The sequence below is a fragment of the Hylobates moloch genome, unplaced genomic scaffold (genome assembly GCF_009828535.3).
Source record: "Hylobates moloch isolate HMO894 unplaced genomic scaffold, HMol_V3 SCAFFOLD_13, whole genome shotgun sequence".
Lineage (NCBI taxonomy): Eukaryota > Metazoa > Chordata > Mammalia > Primates > Hylobatidae > Hylobates > Hylobates moloch.
Window position 1 is genome coordinate 51,796,979 of NW_026652288.1, and position 20,486 is coordinate 51,817,464.

General features: G+C 50.5%; 1 protein-coding gene across 1 annotated transcript; it reads right to left on the reverse strand.

Annotated features, from left to right (window-relative positions):
• Positions 1-16,160: 16,160 nt before the first annotated feature.
• On the reverse strand, positions 16,161-20,260 carry KRT18 (keratin 18). Its single transcript, XM_032173649.2, has 8 exons — positions 20,128-20,260; positions 19,473-19,890; positions 18,660-18,742; positions 18,164-18,320; positions 17,423-17,587; positions 17,210-17,335; positions 16,725-16,948; positions 16,161-16,345 (listed from the first exon to the last, which is right to left on the reverse strand). Exons 2-8 carry the CDS (start codon positions 19,887-19,889, stop codon positions 16,225-16,227), a joined length of 1,293 nt encoding a protein of 430 aa, XP_032029540.1. The 5' UTR covers position 19,890; positions 20,128-20,260; the 3' UTR covers positions 16,161-16,224.
• Positions 20,261-20,486: the final 226 nt, after the last annotated feature.

A 20,486-nucleotide genomic window follows, 5' to 3' on the forward strand; every position in this document is an offset into this window, starting at 1 on the left:
CCTCAGCCTCCCAAGTAGCTGGGATTACAGGCATGCACCACCACGCCCGGCTTATTTTGTATTTTCAGCAGAGACAGAGTTTCTCCATGTTGAGGCTGGTCTTGAACTCCTGACCTCAGGTGATCCACCCACCTCGGCCTCCCAAAGTGCTGGGATTACAGGCGTGAGCCACTGCGCCTGGCCTCTTTTAGTTATTTTTAAATATACAATAATTTATTTTTTTTGAGATGGAGTCTTGCTCTGTTGCCCAGGCTGGAGTGCAATGGCATGATCTTGGCTCGCTGCAACCTCTGCCTCTTGGGTTCAAGCAATTCCCCTGCCTCAGCCTCCCGAGTAGCTGGGATTACAGGCATGCACCACCATGCCTGGCTAATTTTTGTATTTTTAGTAGAGACGGGGTTTTACCATGTTGGTCAGGCATGTCTTGAACTCCTGACCTTGTGATCTGCCCACCTCAGCCTCCCAAAGTGCTGGGATTACAGGCATGAGCCACTGCGCCCGGCCTTAGGCTGGTGCTTTTTAAACTTTTTTTGCTTCTGAGGAGTGGGTGATAGGGAAAGTTCTGCCAGCCTGGGAGGGGCCCACTAGAGCCTGCTGCTCCAGCATGGATCGTGGGGAGAGGAAAAGGAACTGTGTGCTTTGGGCCCAGATCATTGGAGTGCCCTGAGTCTCTGAGAAGTTTACCCTACATCCCTCCTGTGGCAGCACCATCCACTTCACCAGGATCTGACCAGGGCCTTCAGGGGGACACAGCCTCCCCAGATCTGAGCATCACTATCATTCTAATTCCTTGGGCTGTTTCTGTGTAGATAATTATTTTCCAGCTCATTCAGGCAGGTGAGGTTGAGGCCAGCAGTGCAGCTAAATCCTTACACCGTGACTGGGGCTGCTTTTATACAGGTTAGGGGAAGAATAATCACTTATGCCTGAAATCTAATGGAAGAAGGAGTTCTGTGTAACTCTAGTGGGCAGAGCTGAGTTTAGAAGGTTAGTAGGAGGCAGATTTCAGCCCAGTAGAAGGAACAATAATGTTCCAGTAACTATACAATTATTATCCAACAGGGGCTATACTGTCATAAATTCTTCATACAGAGGCCAGATGTTAGGAAGGCCACAAAGAGGATTCCTACTGGGAGAGGCCAAACTTGAGCCATCTGTTTATTTATTTTATTTTATTTATTTATTTTTTTGAGAACGGAGTTTCACTCTTGTCACCCAGGCTGGAGTGCAATGGCACAAACTCGGCTCACTGCAACCTCCACCTCCCGGGTTCAAGTGATTCTTTTGCCTCAGCCTCCCAAGTAGCTAGGATTACAGGCATGCACCACCACGCCTGGCTAATTTTGTATTTTTAGTAGAGATGGGGTTTCTCTATGTTGGTCAGGCTGGTCTCGAACTCTTGACCTCAGGTGATCCACCCACCTCGGCCTCCCAAAGTGCTGGGATCACAGGTGCGAGCCACCACACCAAGCTGGTAAGTGTATTTTTATTTTTATTACTATTTTTTTTTTTTTGAGACAGAGTCTTGCTCTGTTGCCCAAGGCTAGAGTGCAATGGCATGATTTCAGCTCACTGCAAACTCCGCCTCCCGGGTTCAAGCGATTCTTCTGCCTCAACCTCCCAAGTAGCTGGGAATACAGGCACATGCCACCACGCCTGGCTAATTTTTTTTTTTTTTGTATTTTTAGTAGAGACAGGGTTTCACCATATTGGCCAGGCTGGTCTTGAACTCGTGACCTCGTGATCCGCCTGCCTCAGCCTCCCAAAGTGTTGGGATTACAGGCGTGAGCCACTGCGCTGGGAGGTGTATTTTTAAACTTAGAAGAAACGGCCCAACTGTTTTCCAAAGTAGTTGTACACGTTTTGTATTCCTACCAGCAACATATGAGGGTTTCATTGCTCTGCATTCTACTTATTTATTTATCTTTGTGACAGGATCTCACTCTGTCACCCAGGCTGGAGTGCAGTGGTGCAAACATGGCTCACTGCAGCCTCAACCTCCGGGGCTCGGGCAATCCTCCCGTCTGGGCCTCTTGTGTAGCTGGGACCAAAGGCACGCGCGACCTTGCCAGGTGAATTTTAAAAAATTTTGTAGAGATGGAGTCTCACTTTGTTGCCCAGCCTGTTCTTCAACCCCTGGTCTCAAGCAGTCCTTCTGCCTCAGCCTCCCGAGTTGCTGGGATAACAGGTGCGCACCACCAAGGCAGGCTAATTTTAAAAAAAATTTTTAATTTAATTTAATTAATTAATTAATTAATTTTAAGACGCAGTCTCGCTCTGTCGCCCAGGCTGAAGTGCAGTGGCGCTATCTCGGCTCACTGCAAGCTCCGCCTCCCGGGTTCACGCCATTCTCCTGCCTCAGCCTCCTGAGTAGCTGGGACTACAGGCGCCCGCCACCACGCCCGGCTAAATTTTTGTATTTTTAGTAGAGACGGGGCTTCACCGTGTTAGCCAGGATGGTCTCGATCTCCTGACCTCGTGATCCGCCCACCTCAGCCTCTCAAAGTGCTGGGATTACAGGCGTGAGCCACTGCGCCCGGCCAAGGCAGGCTAATTTTTTACTATTCATTTATTTATTTTGGTAGGAAGGTTGTTTTTTAATACTCAAATATTACCCCAAACGTGCACGCATACACCCCTTGGTTTTTCCCCTCGAGGTTTACGATATTTAGAAAACAACTCCCCCACCCTCTTAGGAGACAAGGGAGGTTGCGGGTGCCCCAGAACTCTCGGTGGGCTCTCCCAGGAGTCCCAGGACAAGCCGAAAACCAGGAGACTCTTGCAGTCAGGGGGCGACTGGGAAAGCGGCGGCGGGGGACACAGGAGCGGTGCCCTGGGACCGGCGGGACGGCCCTGAGACCCCGGGGCTGGGAAGCAGCCGCAGCTGCCGAGCCGGGGACACCGAGGCACCACCCACTGGGAGCGCGCGGGAGCGAGGCACGGGCAGCAGCGGAGAGAAAGGAGGGTACGGGCAGGATAGCGGCTTCCCAGAGCCGGGGAGCAGCTCCCTAACCGCACTGCGAGTTCTTTAAGGAGGAGGGTCCCGCCTGCCCGCCCTCGTATCCTCCCTGGAGTAGAGTCCAGCTCCTCCCCGCTCCCCCTCGGTCCCGGGCTTTGGCGCCTTCCCCTAGTCCCTCTCTGCCCCCCATCCTGTTCCACCTTGGCAGTGGCTTTAAGGGGAATCCCACCCCGACATAAAGGGGCTTTCTCCCCCAGCTCTCCTCGCCCCTTAGCCCCGCCTAGCCGGGAGTCAGGCCTCAGAGGGTCTGGTGGCTGGGAGGAGGGCGCTCCAGGGGCCAGGGGCTCGCGGAGACCACTCGTGAGGGAGGACCCGCCTATGGACCCACGTGTGGCCGAGACCAGCGCGTCTGAGATGCGGACAGGGAGTGAGACTCTCCAGGCTCAAATCCCTGGCAAGCCACTGGAGAACTGGAATTCCTGGGCAAGTCCGTTAACCTCACAGCTCCTTCATTTCCTCGCTCTTAAAATAGGGCTAAAGAGAGTGCATTCTTGGAATTGTTGGGAGGATTAAATGAATTAGGATATGTCAAGCTTTTAGGACCCTATCTGGCCCAGGGTAAGTGCTACATAAGGTTTGATATTATTGTAAGCTGAGCACAGAATTCCAGTGTCCTCTTCCCAGGTGCCACGACTGCCCCTGCCCCTTCCTTCTCTGAAGGCCTGTCCCAATCTGGTTATGCTCACCAGAGATGAGAAGGGTCGTGCACAGACACTCACTCCTAGCTCCACCCAGTCCCTGGCCCTAGCCTGCGGCCTCTCTCCACTCCCAGCCCTTGAGGAAGCCCCAGCAACTCTTGATGAAGGAGGATGAAGTCAGGAACATTCCCATCGCACCTGGTCTGGGTCACCCACCAGAGTGAGAAAAGCTGAGAAGCTCTACAGTCTGAATCCTTATCCCAGCCCTGTCACTATCTCTGTGACCTTGAGTCAGTCACCCTCTGGGCCTCAGTTTTTTTATGAGTAAAATAAATATATTCCTTTAAAAATATTTTTATGGGTACATAATAGTTGTACATAAAAGATACTCTTGGCCGGGCGCAGTGGCTCACGCCTGTAATCCCAACACTAAAAAATTAGCCAGGCGTGATGGTGCATGCCTGTAATCCCAGCTACTCGGGAGGCTGAGGTGGGAGAATTGCCTGAACACGGGAGGCGGAGGTTGCAGTGAGCTGAGACCAAGCCACTGTACTCCAGCCTGGGTGACAGAGTGAGACTCCATCTCAAACAAACAAACAAACAAAAAACAACCACTTACCACATGACCCAGCAATCTCACTCATAGGACCCAAGAGAAATGAAAACGACTCAAGAAAAATGAAATGAAGCTGGGCGCGGTGGCTCACGCCTGTAATCCCAGCACTTTGGGAGGCCGAGGCAGACGGATCACGAGGTCAGGAGATCGAGACCATCCTGGCTAACACGGTGAAACCCCGTCTCTACTAAAAGTACAAAAAATTAGCCGGGCGTGGTGGCGGGCGCCTGTAATCCCAGCTACTTGGGAGGCTGAGGCAGGAGAATGGTGTGAACCCGGGAGACAGAGCTTGCAGTGAACCGAGATCGTGCCACTGCACTCCAGCCTGGGCAACTGAGCGAGACTCCGTCTCAAAAAAACAACAACAACAACAAAAAATGAAATGAAAACACAAAAATCCATACATTGAGTGTTTTTGCAACTTTATTCATAAATGCCTTAAATCGGAAACAGTCTAAACATTTTTCAGCTGGTGAATAGATAAACAGATGGCAGTACATGCACACAATGGAATATAACTCAACAAAAAAAGGAAGGAACTACTGTTACATGCAACAACACAGATGAATCTTTGTTTATTTATGTATTTACTTTTGGAGACAGGGTCTCACTGTCTCACCCAGGCTGGAGTGCAGTGGCACCATCTCCACTCACTGCAACCTCTGCCTCCCAGGTTCAAGCGATTCTTGTGCCTCAGCCTCCTGAGTATCTCCTCAGCACCTCCTGAGCACCACCTCCCCCGGCTCATTTATTGTATTCTTAGGAGAGACAGGGTTTTGCCATTTTGGCCAGGCTGGTCTTGAACTGCCCTCCAGTGATCTGCTTGCCTCGGCCACCCAAATTCCTGGGCCAACTTAAATGAATTTTTTATTTTTTATTTTTTTTGAGACGGAGTCTCTCTCTGTTGCTCAGGCTGGAGTGCAATGGCATGATCTCAACTCACTCTAACCTCCACCTCCTAAGTGCAAGCGATTCTCCTGCCTCAGCTTCTTAAGTAGCTGGGATTACAGGTGTGCACCACCACACCTGCCTAATTTTTGTATTTTTAGTAGAGATGGGGTTTCACTATGTTGGCCAGGCTGGTCTCGAACTCCTGACCTCGTGATCTGCCCACCTTGGTCTCCCAAAGTGCTGGGATTACAGGCGTGAGCCACCTCACCTGGCCATTTTTTTTTTTTTTTTTGAGACGGAGTCTTGCTATCACCCAGGTTGGAGTGCAATGGCGCGATCTCGGCTCACTGCAGGCTCTGCCCCCTGGGGTTCACGCCATTCTCCTGCCTCAGCCTCCCGAGTAGCTGGGACTACAGGCGCCCGCCACCTCGCCCGGCTAATTTTTTGTAATTTTAGTAAAGACGGGGTTTCACTGTGTTAGCCAGGATGGTCTCGATCTCCTGACCTCGTGATCCGCCTGCCTTGGCCTCCCAAAGTGCTGGGATTACAGGCGTGAGCCACCGTGCCCAGCCCCTGGCCATTTTTTTCTTCTTTTTTTTCTTGGTTTTTTTTTTTTTTTTGAGACCGAGTCTCACTGTGTTACCCAGGCTGGAGTGCAGTGGCATGATCTCACCTCACTGAAACCTCTGCCTCCCAGGTTCAAGTGATCCTCCTGCCTCAGCTTCCCGAGTAGCATGTGTCACCATACCCAGCTAATTTTTGTATTTTTAGTACAGACAGGGTTTCACCATGTTGGCCAGGCTGGTCTCAAACTCTTGACCTGGTGATCCGCCCACCTCAGCCTCCCAAAGTGCTGGGATTACAGATGTGAGCCACCATGCTCGGCCTTTTTTTTCTTCTTCTTTAAGCTCACCTGTGCAGTTAAGCAGCCAGACCACACCAGGGCCTTTGATTTCCTTTCCCCACCATAACGATTTAATCTCAACAGTGTGTAGCCTGCCAAAGCCTTACCTTCAATAGGCCAGTCATTCCTGGTGACCCCAGGTAGTAAATTAATTTTTCATTTTGTCATTACATGTGATAACTGGGACTTCAGATATCCACTCTCAGATCCCTGCCTTGAAGGTATCATCCTGAATTCTAGTTGCAGGAAATAAACTACTCTAGCTGGTGGGGATCCTAAAGCTGACTGAACCCATGAACACAAATTGCAGCTGTGATCCATGGATCAGGAAACCACTACTGCTCCTTGTGGTTCAACTGTCTCACAATACTCAATACCTACAAAGCAAATGACTGGACACTGGACACTGCTCCAGAAAAATCCCACAGCCTCATGACCAGATGTGCTAGCAGGAACAATCAAAGCAGCAGAGGAGGGTCTTCACCTCACTTCCACTTTCCAAATCGTATTCATCTGCATCTAATTAGTGCAATATAATTCACTTCCTAGCTGCAAGGACATCTGGGAAATGCACTTTTTAGCTCTTTGGTTTCTGAAGCAGAAAGGTACCAATTTGGAATGGAGCTGAATGCCAATCCATTCCAACTACTGCCTTTGGATTTTGCAGCCACACTGCCTGGGTTTGAATTCTGGCTTTGCCATTATTTAGCTGTGAGACCTTAAGGAAGGTAGTTTACCTTTCTGAGCCTCAGTTTCTTCCCCTGTAAAATGAGGATACTATCCGTCTCATAGAGTTGTTGTTAGGATTAAGTGAATTAATATATGTAATGTGCTTAGCACAGTGCCTGACACATAGAAAGTGCTCAGTAAATACTGGTTACTGGCTGGGCGTGGTGGCTCATGCCTGTAATCCCAGCAATTTGGGAGGCCAAGGCGGGTGGATCACCTGAGGTCAGGAGTTTGAGACTAGCTTGGCCAACATGGTGAAACCCCATCTCTACTAAAAATACAAAAATTAGCAAGGCGTGGTGGTGCATGCCTGTAATCCCACCTACTTGGGAGGCTGAAGCAGGAGAATCGCTTGAACCTGGGAGGCAGAGGTTGCAGTGAGCCGAGTTCCTGCCATTGCACTCCAGCCTGGGTGACAAGAGTGAAACTCTGTCTCAAAAAAAAAAAAAAAAAAAATACTGGTTATTATGATAATTGCCATTGTTATATGACCAATCCAGGATGACACCAGGATGAATAAAACAGGGTAGGCCGGGTGCAGTGGCTCACGCCTGGAATCCCAACACTTTCAGAGGCCAAGGTGGGTGGATCACCTGAGGTCAGGAGTTTGAGACCAGCCTGGCCAACATGGTGAAACCCCCATCTCTACTAAACATACAAAAATGGTTGGGCGTGGTGGCGCGTGCCTGTAGTCCCAGCTACTTGGGAGGCTGAGGCAGGGGAATCGCTTGAACCCAGTAGGTAGAGGTTGCAGTGAGCTGAGATCACGCCATTGCACTCCAGCCTTGGCAACAAGAGTGAAACTCTGTCTCAAAACAAAACAAAGCAAACAAACAAAAAACAATAACACAAACCAAACAAACAGAAAAATAGGGTACCTGTCTTCAAGGCATTTCCAGTCTCATGGGGAAGATGACATAAATAGCTAAGTATGCCACATGATGAAATGAAAGAAAGGCAGTTGGAAAATATGGCATGGTTCTGAAGCTCAAGAGAGACTAGGGCTGGAGATAAACATTGAGATACCAGCTCAGAGGTAGCAATAGAGTCAGGGAATAAAAATAAGATTGTCCGTGGCCAGCACGGTGGCTCACACTTGTAATCCCAGCACTTTGGGAGGCTGAGGTGGTTGGATCACTTGAGGTCAAGAATCCAAGACCAGCCTGGCCAACATGGTGAATCCCCATCTCTACTAAAAATACAAAAAATTAGCTGGGCCTGGTGGTGGGCGCCTGTAATGCCAGCTACTTTGGAGGCTGAGGTAGAAGAATCGCTTGAACCCTGAAGGTGGAGGTTGCAGTGCATGCCACTGCACTCTAGCCTGGGTGACAGAGTGAGACTCCATCTCCAAAAAAAAAAAAAAAAAAAAGCCCAGGAAGAGAAAAAGCTGAGGACAGCCTGCAAGCCCCGTGTTTAAAGGGCAAATGGATGAAGCGCAGCAGGCAGAGGTGAGAGGACTGCGGAGCGCAGTGGTGTGCAGGTCAAGAGCAGAAGGGCATCAGGGTCAAGTGCTGCAGAGGCTGAAAAAGATGAGGAGACAGGGGAGGCTGCTGGACTCAGACTGGTGGTCTGTGAGTGTCTTCAGTGGCAGGGTGCAGGGGGGATGAGGAGGAGCTTTGGGGTAAGGTACGTTGGCAGTCTACCCTTTCCCAATGCCCTGTGGGCCCCGAGGAGATCTAAGGGCACATACAACGGCAAACCTGAATGTGCAGGTGGGGGGCTGAGAGATGCTGCTCATACGCCCAGGACCAGTCCTCACTGCTGATCCCCAATATATGCCAGGCTAGGTCCCTCATCTCCTTCAGTCTTGGCCCAATGTCACTTCCTGCCCAGGCTGCCCTACTTAAAACTGCAATCTGCTGGCCAGGCGCAGTGGCTCACGCCTGTAATCCCAGCACTTTGGGAGGCTGAGGCAGGCAGATCACCTGAGGTCGGGATTTCGAGACCAGCCTGATCAACATGGAGAAACCCCATCTCTACTAAAAATACAAAATTAGCCAGGCATGGTGGCGCATGCCTGTAATCCCAGCTACTTGGGAGGCTGAGGCATGAGAATCGCTTGAACCCGGGAGGCGGAGGTTGCAGTGAGCCGAGATCGAGCCATTGCACTCCAGCCCGAGCAACAAGAGTGAAACTCCATCTCAAAAGAAAAAAACAAAAACAAAAAAACCTGCAATCTGCTTCCCCCTTCCTATGGTAGGCTAAATAATGGTCCCCTCCCATCCCAAGATGTCCGTATCCTAACTGCCCCTCTCTTTGCCTGTGAGTTTCCTTATACAGCAACAGAGACCTTGCCATGTAAGTCAAGGATCTTAAGTTGGGGAGATTATGCTCATTGTCTGGGTAAATCTAATGTCATCAAAGGATCCTTATAAGAAGGAGGCAGAAGGGTCAGAGAAAGGAGATGTGAGGATAATGGAAGCAGAAGTCGGGAGAGAGGGAAGTGGGGAGAGATTTGAAGATGCTGGCTTTAAAGATGGCAGATGGGACCAAGTCAAGGAATGTAGGTGACCTCTAGAAGCTGGAAAAGACGAGGAAACCAGTTCCACCTACAACCTGTAGAAGGAAAATAGCTCTGCAGACAACCTGATAGGGCTTCTAATATACCAAACTGTAAGATAACAAACTGTAAGATAACGTGTACGTTGTTTTTGTTGTTGTTGTTGTTTTTTGAGTCTCGCTCTGTCGCCCAGGCTGGAGTGCAGTGGTGCAATCTCCGCTCACTGCAAGCTCCGCCTCCCAGGTTCACTCCATTCTCCTGCCTCAGCCTCCTGAGTAGCTGGGACTACAGGCGCCCACCACCATGCCCGGCTAATTTTTTTGTATTTTTAGTAGAGATGGGGTTTCACCGTGTTAGCCAGGATGGTCTCGATCTCCTGACCTCGTGATCCGCCCGCCTCGGCCTCCCAAAGTGCTGGGATTACAGGCTTGAGCCACCGCGCCCGACCACATGTATATTGTTTTAAGTCACTAAGTTTATGGTAATTTGTTAGAGCAGTAATAGGAAACTAATATACTCCCACCCCACCAACTGCTGAGTCCTCATACCTTGCTCTATCTTTTCCCATAACACATACTCTTTCTAACATGCTCTATAATTTACTTGCTAAATTATCGTTTATTATGTCTCTATCTGCTAGAATGTAAACTCCACAAGAACAGGGATTTTTTTGGTCTGTTTTGTTCACCACTGTATTCTCTGGACTTAGAACACAGTAGGTGCTCAATAAATACTTATCGAATGACTGATTGAAAGAATATGGTGGAGCCAGGCATGGCACCTCTACTAAAAATACAAAAAATTAGCCAGGCGTAGCGTACACCTGCAATCCCAGCTACTTGGGAGGCTGAGGCATGAGAATTGGGAGGTGGAGGTTGCAGTGAGCTGAGATCGTGCTATTGTACTCCAGCCTGGGTGACAGAGCAAGACTTGTCTCAAAAAAAAAAAAAAAAAAGAAAAAAGAAAAAGAATGGAACAAAGACAGTAGCAACATTTCCTTCCCTGGAAGGCTGTAGATTCCTGTACCATTGAAAAGTTAACAATCCTTCCCTGCTTTCTTTGTAATTAGTAATAAGTAATTCAGAAGGTATAAAAGGACACACAATGTAAAGTAAGTCTCCCTTCCCCCCTACCAATTTCTCTCCCCGGAGGCAATCACGAATTCCAATTTCCTGTCTCCTTGTAGAGATCTTTGCATGCACAAGGGTATATACATATGAGTTGCTTTTTTCCCGCAAATGACACTATATGCCATTCTGTATCTTCCAGTACCATTTATTAATTTTCTCATCTGGGTTGGGTTGCACTTAGATAGGGAATGGATAAAATAGGACTGATATAATATGGAACAGATTACTCCATATTATAACCTTGGGATTGATAATTTTTCCCTTTGGTGCTTGGGGGACAAAATAGGCTGCCCCTCAGTCATCTTCCCATGCTGGGGAATGAGTAGGATTGTTCCAGAGGCCTCGGGATTTTCCAGCAGTGCGCTGTTTAAAACAGGCACAGCCAGCCTGGCACAGTGGCTCACACCTGTAATCTCAGCACTTTGGGAGGCTGGGGCGAGTGGATCATGAGGTCAGGAGTTCGAGACCAGCCTGACCAACATGGTGAAACCCTGTCTCTACTAAAAATACAAAAATTAGCCAGGCGTGGTGGCATGCACCTGTAATCCCAGCTACTTGGGAGGCTGAGGTTTGAGAATCACTTGAACCCAGGAGGCGGAGGTTGCAGTGAGCCAAGATCGCGCCACTGCATTCCAGCCTGGGTGACAGAGTGAGACTCTGTCTCATAAATAAATAAATAAATAAATAAATAAATAAATAAATAAATAAATAAATCAGACACAACCATAACCTGAATCAGGAAGGAATGTTATGCTGCAAACCCCAGGTACAGCTTGGGTCTGGCCCCCAACCTTGCCTGCTTATTGGAGTCACCTAGGGAGCTTTTCAAACATTTGCCCTGAGTCCTGCCCTCCAAACACCTGAATCAGAATCTCTGGTGCTGGGACCCGGGCCTCAGTATTGTTTGTAAAGCTTCCCAGGGAGTCTAATGTGCAGCCCGCGCCGTTAAGTTATAGCACACGCGGCCGGGCGCGGTGGCTCACGCTTGTAATCCCAGCCCTTTGGGAGGCCGAGGCAGGCGGATCACGAAGTCAGGAACTGCACGCCAGCCTGGGTGACAGAGCGAAACTCTGTCTCAAAAAAAAAAAAAACAAAAAAAATTATAGCACACAGAGGAATGACCTGTAGACTGGGAACATGGAGATACGGTTCCTGCTTTAAACTTCCAGCTCTGTGACCTCAGACAAGTCGCATGATGCCTGTGGACCTCCGTATCCAACTCTCAGAGCCAGAGCCAATAATACCCACTGCCTTGCATACCTCAGAGGATTGTAATGAGGATCAAACGCATAAGCACCCTGGGAACTGTGAGACATTGTCTAATGGGAGGGCTAATCGTATCAGGTGCGTCGTCTTGGATTACTCTGATCAGCTTGACTCAGCTGCAAGTACTGCTCAGGCTCCCCAGGGACTTCCTGTTTTACCTTCAGTCAGCTGCGCATCCTATAGCCTCACCTATAATCCAAGCACTTTGGGAGGCCGAGGCAGGTGGATCATGAGGTCAGGAGTTCAAGACCAGCCTAACCTACATGGTGAAACCCCGTCTCTATTAAAAGATACAAAAAATTAGCCAGACATGGTGGAAGGTGCCTGTAATCCCAAATACTCAGGAGGCCAAGGCAGGAGAATCGCTTGAACCCGGGAGGCAGAGGTTGCAGTGAGCCAAGATCATGCCATTGCACTCCAGCCTGAGCGACAGGGCAAGACTCTGTCAAAAAAAAAAAAAAAAGAAAAGAAAAGAAAAGAAAAAGCTTTTAGGCTGGGCGTGGTTGCTCATGCCTGTAATCCCAGCACTTTGGGAGCCAAGGCTGGTGGATTGCCTGAGCTCAGGAGTCCGAGGCCAGCCTTGGCAACACGATGAAACCCTGTCTCTACTAAAATACTAAAAATTAGCTGGGCATGGTGGCATGCACCTGTAGTCCCAGCTACTCGGGAGGCTGAGCTAGGAGAATTGCTTGAACCCAGGAGGGAGAGGTTGCAGTGAGCTGAGATGGTACCACTGTACTCCAGCCTGGGCGACAGAGTGAAATTCTGTCTCAAAAAAAAAAAAAAAAAAAAAGAAAGATCAAGAAAGACATCCATTACTTGAAGACCTAGGTTAGGTTAATTAATTTGTACTCCACGCAGTAGAGTACTAAGCAGCTACTCAAATGAATGGGGCAGGTCTATGTATACTGATTCAGAAAGGTGTCCAAGATGTATTTTTTTTTTTTTGAGACGGAGTCTTGCTCTGTTGCCCAGGCTGGAGTGCAGTGGCACGATCTCGGCTCACTGCAAGCTCCACCTCCTGGGTTCACTCCATTCTCCTGCCTCAGCCTCCAGAGTAGCTGGGACTACAGGCGCCCGCCACCACGCCCAGCTAATTTTTTTGCATTTTTAGTAGAGATGGGGTTCCACTGTGTTAGCCAGGATAGTCTTGATCTCCTGATCTTGTGATCCGTCTGCCTCGGCCTCCCAAAGTGCTGGTATTACAGGTGTGAGCCACCACGCCCAGCCCCAAGACGTATTGTTAAATGAAGAAAGTAGAATTTAAGAAATCAAAGCCAAGCATGGTGGCTCACGCCTATAATCCCAGCACTTTGGGAGGCTGAGGCGAGTGGATCATGAGGTCAGGAGTTCGAGACCAGCCTGATCAACATGGTGAAACCCTGTCTCTACTAAAAATACAAAAATTAACCAGGCATGGTGGTGGGTGCCTGTAATCCCAGCTACTCAGTAGGTTGAGGCAGGAGAATTGCTTGAACCCGGGAAGCAGAGGTTGCAGCGAGCCGTGATCCTGCCACTGCACTCCAGCCTGGGCGACAGAGTGAAACTCTGTCTCAATTAAAAAAAAAAAAAAAAGAAGAAATCAAGATACAGAGCTGGATAATTTTACATATATAAAACATAATGAAATATGCTTGTATATGTCTAATTTTAAAAGGTATTTAACAGTGGTTACCTCTAGGGAGTGGAGAGGGGAGATTTTATTTTATTTATTTATCTATTTGAGATGGAGTCTTGTTCTGTCACCCAGTCTGGAGTACAGTGGCGCGATCTTGACTCACTGCAACCTCTGCCTGCTGGGTTCAAGCAAATCTCCTGCCTCAGCCTCCCAAGTAGCTGGGACTACAGGTGTATGCCACTACGCCTGGCTCTTTTTTTTTTTGAGACAGAGTCTTGCTCTGTTGCCAGGCTGGAGTGCAGTGGCGCGATCTCGTCTCACTGCAACCTCCAACTCCCTGGTTCAAGAGATTCTCCTGCCTCCGGCTCCCAAGTAGATGGGATTACAATCATACGCCACCACGCCTGGCTAATTTTGTATTTTTAGTAGAGACAGGGTTTCTCCACTCCCGACCTCAGGTTATCTGCCCAGCTTGGCCTCCCAAAGTGCTGGGATTACAGGGGTGAGCCACCGTGCCCAGCAAGATTTTAAATTTTATTTCATATATATACACACACACACACACACATATATATACACATATATACACACATATATAATATATATGCACATATATACATATATACACATGTATACATATATACACACACACACATATATATTATATATATATATATTTTTGAGACAGAGTTTCGCTCTTGTTGCCCAGGCTGGAGTGCAATGGCGTGATCTCGGCTTATTGCAACCTCCACCTCCTGGGTTCAAGTGATTCTCCTGCCTCAGCTTCCCAAGTAGCTGAGATTATAGGCATGTGCCACCACACCCAGCTAATTTTGTATTTTTAGTAGAGACAGGGTTTCACCATGTTGGCCAGGATGGTCTTGAACTCCCGACCTCAAGTGATCTGCCCACCTTGGCCTCCCAAAGTGCTGGGGTCACAGGCATGAGACACTGCACCCAGACGCCTGGCTAATTTTTTGTACTTTTAATAGCGACAGAGTTTCACCGTGTTAGCCAGGATGGCCTCAATCTCCTGACATTGTGATCTGCCCGCGTTGGCCTCCCAAAGTGCTGGGATTACAGGCGTGAGCCACCGTGCCCGGCCAGTTTTTTTTTTTTGAAACAGAGTCATACTCTGTTACCTAGGCTGAAATGCAGTGGCCTGATCACAGCTCACTGCAACCTTGACTTCCTGGACTCAAGCAATCCTTCCACCTCAGCCTCCTGAGTAATTGGGACTACAGGTACATGCCACCATGCCTGGCTAATTTTTAAATTAAAAAAAGTTTTTTGCCTTAATCCAATATTTTAAAAATTAACCTAGGCTGGGTGCGGTGACTCACGCCTGTAATCCAGCATTTTGGGAGGCCGAGGAAGGCGGATCACGATGTCAGGAGTTCGAGACCAGCCTGGCCAACAAGGTGACACCCCATCTCTACTAAAAATACAAAAATTAGCCAGGCATGGTGGCGGGTCCCTGAAATCCCAGCTACTCGGGAGGCTGAGGCAGGAGAATCCCTTGAACCCAGGAGGCAGTTGCAGTGAGCCCAGATCATGCCACTGCACTCCAGCCTGGGTGACAGAGCAAGACTCTGTCTCAAAGAAAAAAAAAAAAAATTGGCCGGGCGCGGTGGCTCACGCTTGTAATCCCAGCACTTTGGGAGGCCGAGGCGGGCGGATCACGAGGTCAGGAGATCGAGACCACGGTGAAACCCTGTCTCTACTAAAAATACAAAAAATTAGCCGGGCGTGGTGGCGGGCGCCTGTAGTCCCAGCTACTCGGAGAGGCTGAGGCAGGAGAATGGCGTGAAACCGGGAGGCGGAGGTTGCAGTGAGCCGAGATCGCGCCACTGCACTCCAGCCTGGGTGACAGAGCAAGACTCCGTCTCAAAAAAAAAAAAAAAAAAAAAAAAAAAAAAAAAAAATTACCCTAACCTAGGTCTTTGAGTGATGGATGCCTTGATCTTTAGTAGTTTTGTTTTGGCAAAACTGCTGCAATGATTATCTACATGTAATCACGTTGGGTTAGGGCATTTGCACACAAGTAAGAAAACAGCCAAGGAAGACACAAAGTGACATCCAATCACTCCAAAGGGTACAAGCGGGAGGATCACTTGAGGCCAGGAGTTCCAGAGCAGACTGGGCAACATAGTGAAATCCCAAGACTATGAAAAATTCAAAAATTAGCCGGGTGTGGTGGCGCTGCTGGGATTATGGGTGTGAGCCACCATGCCCAACCTCGGTTAGCTTTAAGATGCCTATCCTTACCTATATGGATGCTTACTCAGGGGCACCTCTTTCCTAGATGGGAACTTCGGTGATCATTTACTCAACTTCTAACCAGACTTCTAGCACCCTAAAAATCATATCTCTGTTGAGTGAATGAACAGAGTTTAGGGCACCATAGGTTTGGAGCATGAGTATGGCCTGGGATTTGAAGAAAAAACTGTGGGTGGGAAGCCCTGGGCAGTGGGCCAAGGGCGTAAAGCAGCAGGGTAGGGGAGGGCCAGATGTGTCTCCCTGTCTCCTCTGTCCTCAGCCTAATTTCCTCCTCTGGTTCAGATTTCTGCTAATGATCAGTCAGGGACCTTTTGAACACCAGATCGCTTCAAGGCAAAGATTCCACAATTCCCTTGTAGGGATCCCTACTGCCTGTGACCCATCACATCTACTGCTCCCTCCTCTGTCTCTGAGAAGTGTTTCCAAGAATACAGATCCCTCTTCCTTCTATACCCCAATCTATATGAAACCCTCAGGAGTCAGAGGTGGTTTCTGCTGGATCAGGGATGGGACTGTTGGGTTAGGACATTTGTGCACAATGAAAACAGCCAAAAGAAGACAAAGTGACATCCAAAGAACTCTGAACTTTTTATTGGCCTCCTGCTCCCCAAAGGGTACCCTGCTTCTGCTGGCTTAATGCCTCAGAACTTTGGTGTCATTGGTCTCAGACACCACTTTGCCATCCACTATCCGGCGGGTGGTGGTCTTTTGGATGGTTTGCATGGAGTTGCTGCTGTCCAAGGCATCACCAAGACTGTAACAGAAGACCAAGCCCAAGTTATAAACAGCCCCGTGGAGTAGAAGGGAGACAAGAAAGGTAGAGGGAAAAAGCCTCCTGACCTCTACCTTTATCTCCAAATCCCCCTCAGCCTCTTCCTCCAGAAAAGGGAAACCCAAGGCCAAACTTCATTTGCATACTAAGTACAGCTAGGGACAATATTTAATTTGCTTTCTTCAAGGGGGAAACCTCTGTAACTGTTACTCCCTTGAAGACACAGGAGCACCCACGGAGCAATGGCCCAGTGCTCAGTGGATACCAATGAACAGACACATGGGGTGCTTCCAAAATCTCAGGCTTTGGGGAGAAGTGATCTCCTGATCCCAGCACATGTGGGTAGGAAATCTCCACTCACTTAAAGTCCTCGCCATCTTCCAGCAGGCGGCGGTAGGTGGCGATCTCAGCCTCCAGCTTGACCTTGATGTTCAGCAGGGCCTCATACTCCTGGGCCTGGCGCTGTCCCTCTGCCCGGGTCTGTGCCAGCTCTGACTCAAGGTGCAGGAGGATCCCGTTGAGCTGCTCCATCTGTAGGGCGTAGCGGGCCTCCACCTCCCTCAGGCTGTTCTCCAAGCTGGCCTTCTGCAGGGGCACAGAGAGGAGGGGCAGGGTGAGCCCAGAGTCCCAGGACTGCTCATCCCTTCAATTTTGGAAACTTTTTTGGGCACCTGCTGTGTGCCAAGTATTGGAGTAAGGGATACGAGTGGTGGGAAATGCAAAGAGGAACTGACTCTTTCTGAGCTAAAGGAACTCATGATTCGAGGGATAGGATTTGGGTTGAGACAGGATTGGGCCTGAGGCCAAGTGAAGGAGGAGCTGAGCAGGTGATGTGAAGGCACTCACCAGATTTCTCATGGAGTCCAGGTCAATCTCCAAGGACTGGACTGTACGTCTCAGCTCTGTGAGCGTCGTCTCAGCAGCTCCAACCTCGGCGGACTGTGTGGTGACCACTGTGGTGCTCTCCTCAATCTGCAGGGTGGGGACAGTCCATCAGGCCCCTCATTCCCTGTCTGCCTCCCTCCCACACCTTGGCAGCCATCCCCTCCCCTCACGCACCTGCTGAGACCAGTACTTGTCTAGCTCCTCTCGGTTCTTCCGAGCCAGCTCGTCATATTGGGCCCGGATGTCTGCCATGATCTTGGCGAGGTCCTGAGATTTGGGGGCATCTACCTCCACGGTCAACCCAGAGCTGGCAATCTGGGCTTGTAGGCCTTTTACTTCCTAAAGGTGACAGGGGCAGAAGTGAGGAGGGTTCAGGGTCAGAGCTCCAACAAGGCCTTTCTTCTGTGATTGCCTCTTCTAGGAGGCCTACAGTTGGAGAAGAGACAGGAAGAATCCTTTGGCTTGCACTCAGGGCAATGCCAGTTCTGGCCTTTCTACTCCAGTGGGTAGAAATGCCACCCACTCACTGGTTTCTCTCTCCTAACTTCACCCTGTTCCTTCATCCACCCTCCCCTTCACAAACCTGCTCCTTCTACCATCTTTTAGGAAGCCCTGCCAACTCTACCTGCTGTCATTCCTCTATCACCCCCAGCTCCTAGTGTTAGCTGCTTCTACTTCTGTTCTCATCTCATTTTCTAACCCATATCATTTTGACCTGTAATTCAGGTGAGCCAGGGTGTACTTGACCCCCCTGAGAATGCTCTTCATCAGAACGGTCTTATTTAAGAAGAGCCCAGGCTGCTATTTCTAAACTTTCTTAGCAAGGCTACTTGCAGGTGGCTTGTCTTGTCTATTCTCCCACCCAGACTTGTCTTGGCCCCTCAATCCCTGGCCTGGCCAGTGGCCCCTGCTTGCCTCTTCGTGGTTCTTCTTCATGAAGAGCAGCTCCTCCTTGAGAGCCTCGATCTCTGTCTCCAGCTGCAGTCGAGTGACATTGGTGTCATCAATGACCTTGCGGAGCCCATGGATGTCGTTCTCCACAGACTGGCGCATGGCCAGCTCTGTCTCATACCTGTAGGAGTGGAGGTGATCAGAGGGGCCCCTATCTCTGATCCAGAACCTTCTCACCTCATGCCACCTACTAAGAGAAGTTCTGTGCCCATTGCAAACCAGCACCTTGAGTCAGCAATTAGGTGGTAATCCCCTGAGCACCATTCTTGGCACTTGGAGGACAGTATTCTTAAACAGGGTTATACAAATGAACAGTTAAATGAATACACTGATGGACCCGGACTCTCATCCACCCACACCTAACAGGATCCCACTGTGAGCCCGTAACTGACCCAGCCTGGGGAGCAGATCCTTCTTAGCTCCACCTCTGGACCCCCAGCTCTCTAGCCCCCAAACTTACTTGACTCTAAAGTCATCAGCAGCAAGACGGGCATTGTCAATCTGCAGAACGATGCGGGCATTGTCCACAGTATTTGCGAAGATCTGGGGGGATTGGAGAGAGGTTGCTCCATGAATAGAAAGTCAGGGATGGGTGGGGTGAGTGTGTAAAAAGTACCCTAGTGAAAACTTCCTGGTCCCAGGAATAGCCAGAGGCTCTTCCTGGACACCTATCCCTTTTCATCTAGCCCCACCCCATTCCCTCCTTTCCTGGATTCCCAGATCCCAGCACTCTGCCCCTCTTGGGAAGCCTCAGCAGGCTGGCTAGCTGGCTGGCCTGCCTGCCCAGAAGTGAGTCGCTACTAACAAGTCCTCTTCCTGGCCCTCTCCTGGGATTTTTTCCCTAGTGCACCTGGTCACTCTAGACCCCCTACACCCTGGATTGGCTCCTCCCAAAGGAAGGCCTCTTGTTTACTCCTAGATGACTCAGCGTTAGCCACATCCGCTTAACCCTCCAATAGTCCCCACTCCGCCAGGGCCAGTGTCTCCTCCTCTTTACAGGCCTTTCCTCACCTCCCTCCATGCTGTCCACTTCCTCCGTAAAGCTCTCAACCCTGTCCCCTTCCCCCTCTCTCCTGGGAAAGGGCCCTCCCATGCCTAGCTGCTGCTCTTAGGGACCCTGTGGCTAGGAGCGCGCGGATGGAAATCCAGGTATGCCCAACCCCTCCCGGTGGAGTAGGGGTTGGGGTGGATATGGACTGAGGGAAAGAGGCAAAGGAGTGTATAATTGGAGGGTCAGACAAGGCTGGGAGTTGAGGTCCCTCCCACCCCTTACCTGAGCCCTCAGGTCCTCGATGATCTTGAAGTAATGGCTCCAGTCTCTGACCTGGGGTCCCTTCTTCTCCAAGTGCTCCCGGATTTTGCTCTCCAGCCTCCGGTTCTCGGTCTCCAGGCTCCTCACTCTGTCCAGGTAAGAGGCCAGGCGGTCGTTCAGGCTTTGCATGGTCTCCTTCTCGTTCTGGATGCCTCCCATTCCTGCCAGACCCCCGGCTATCCCCGCGGCCAGGCCCCCGGACCCCATGCCGCCCCGGAAGCTGGTGGAGCGGGACACGGAGATCCGGGAACCAGAGCCCCCGGCGCCTGCATAGACGCTGGCCGCGCTGCTGACCGGCCGGGCGCCGTAGCTGGGCGCCTGGACAGAGCCCAGGGACCGGTAGTTGGTGGAGAAGGTGGAGCGAGTGGTGAAGCTCATGCTGTCCGGGTAGGAGAGAGAGAGGACAGGACTCAGGCTTTGCCGACGACGGTGGCGGCCCGCGCGACCCGCGCGACCCGAATTATATCGCAGAGTGAGGCCCCGCCCCCGCCCCGGAGCTGCTTCGGAAGCCGGAGCCACAGGTGGACGGCTCGGAGCCCGCGCCCTCGGCCCCGGGCCGCCCCGCCCCGGGCCCCACCCCCGCGCCCTCCGCGTAGCCCTGCCAAGCCCCGCTCACCCCCGAGAAACGGGGTGGCCAACTGGGCATGGACACGGGCAGCAGGTGTTGTTGGCCCTCGAGGCTGCTTTCGGGGCAGGAAATGACGTTATTATGCCCTTCTCCCCCAGGTGGAGGAGGTGCTGGCGAGTTTGAAATTTGGGAGTCTTGGCCGGGCGCGGTGGCTCACGCCTGTAATCCCAGCACTTTGGGAGGCCGAGGCGGGCGGATCACGAGGTCAGGAGATCCAGACCATCCTAGCCAACATGGTGAAACCCTCTCTCTACTAAAATACAAAAAATTAGCCGGACGTGATGGTGCACGCCTGTAGTCTCAGCTACTTGGGAGACTGAGGAAGGGGAATCGCTGGAACCCGGGAG

Coding starts and splice junctions, on each gene's coding strand:
- KRT18 (XM_032173649.2), bottom strand. CDS start 19,889: ATGAGCTTCACCACTCGCTCCACCTTCTCCACCAACTACCGGTCCCTG. Junction 18,743..19,472: donor TCGAGGACCTGAGGGCTCAG/GTAAGGGGTGGG, acceptor CAATCCCCCCAG/ATCTTCGCAAATACTGTGGA. Junction 17,588..18,163: donor TGAAGAAGAACCACGAAGAG/GCAAGCAGGGGC, acceptor TGTCACCTTTAG/GAAGTAAAAGGCCTACAAGC.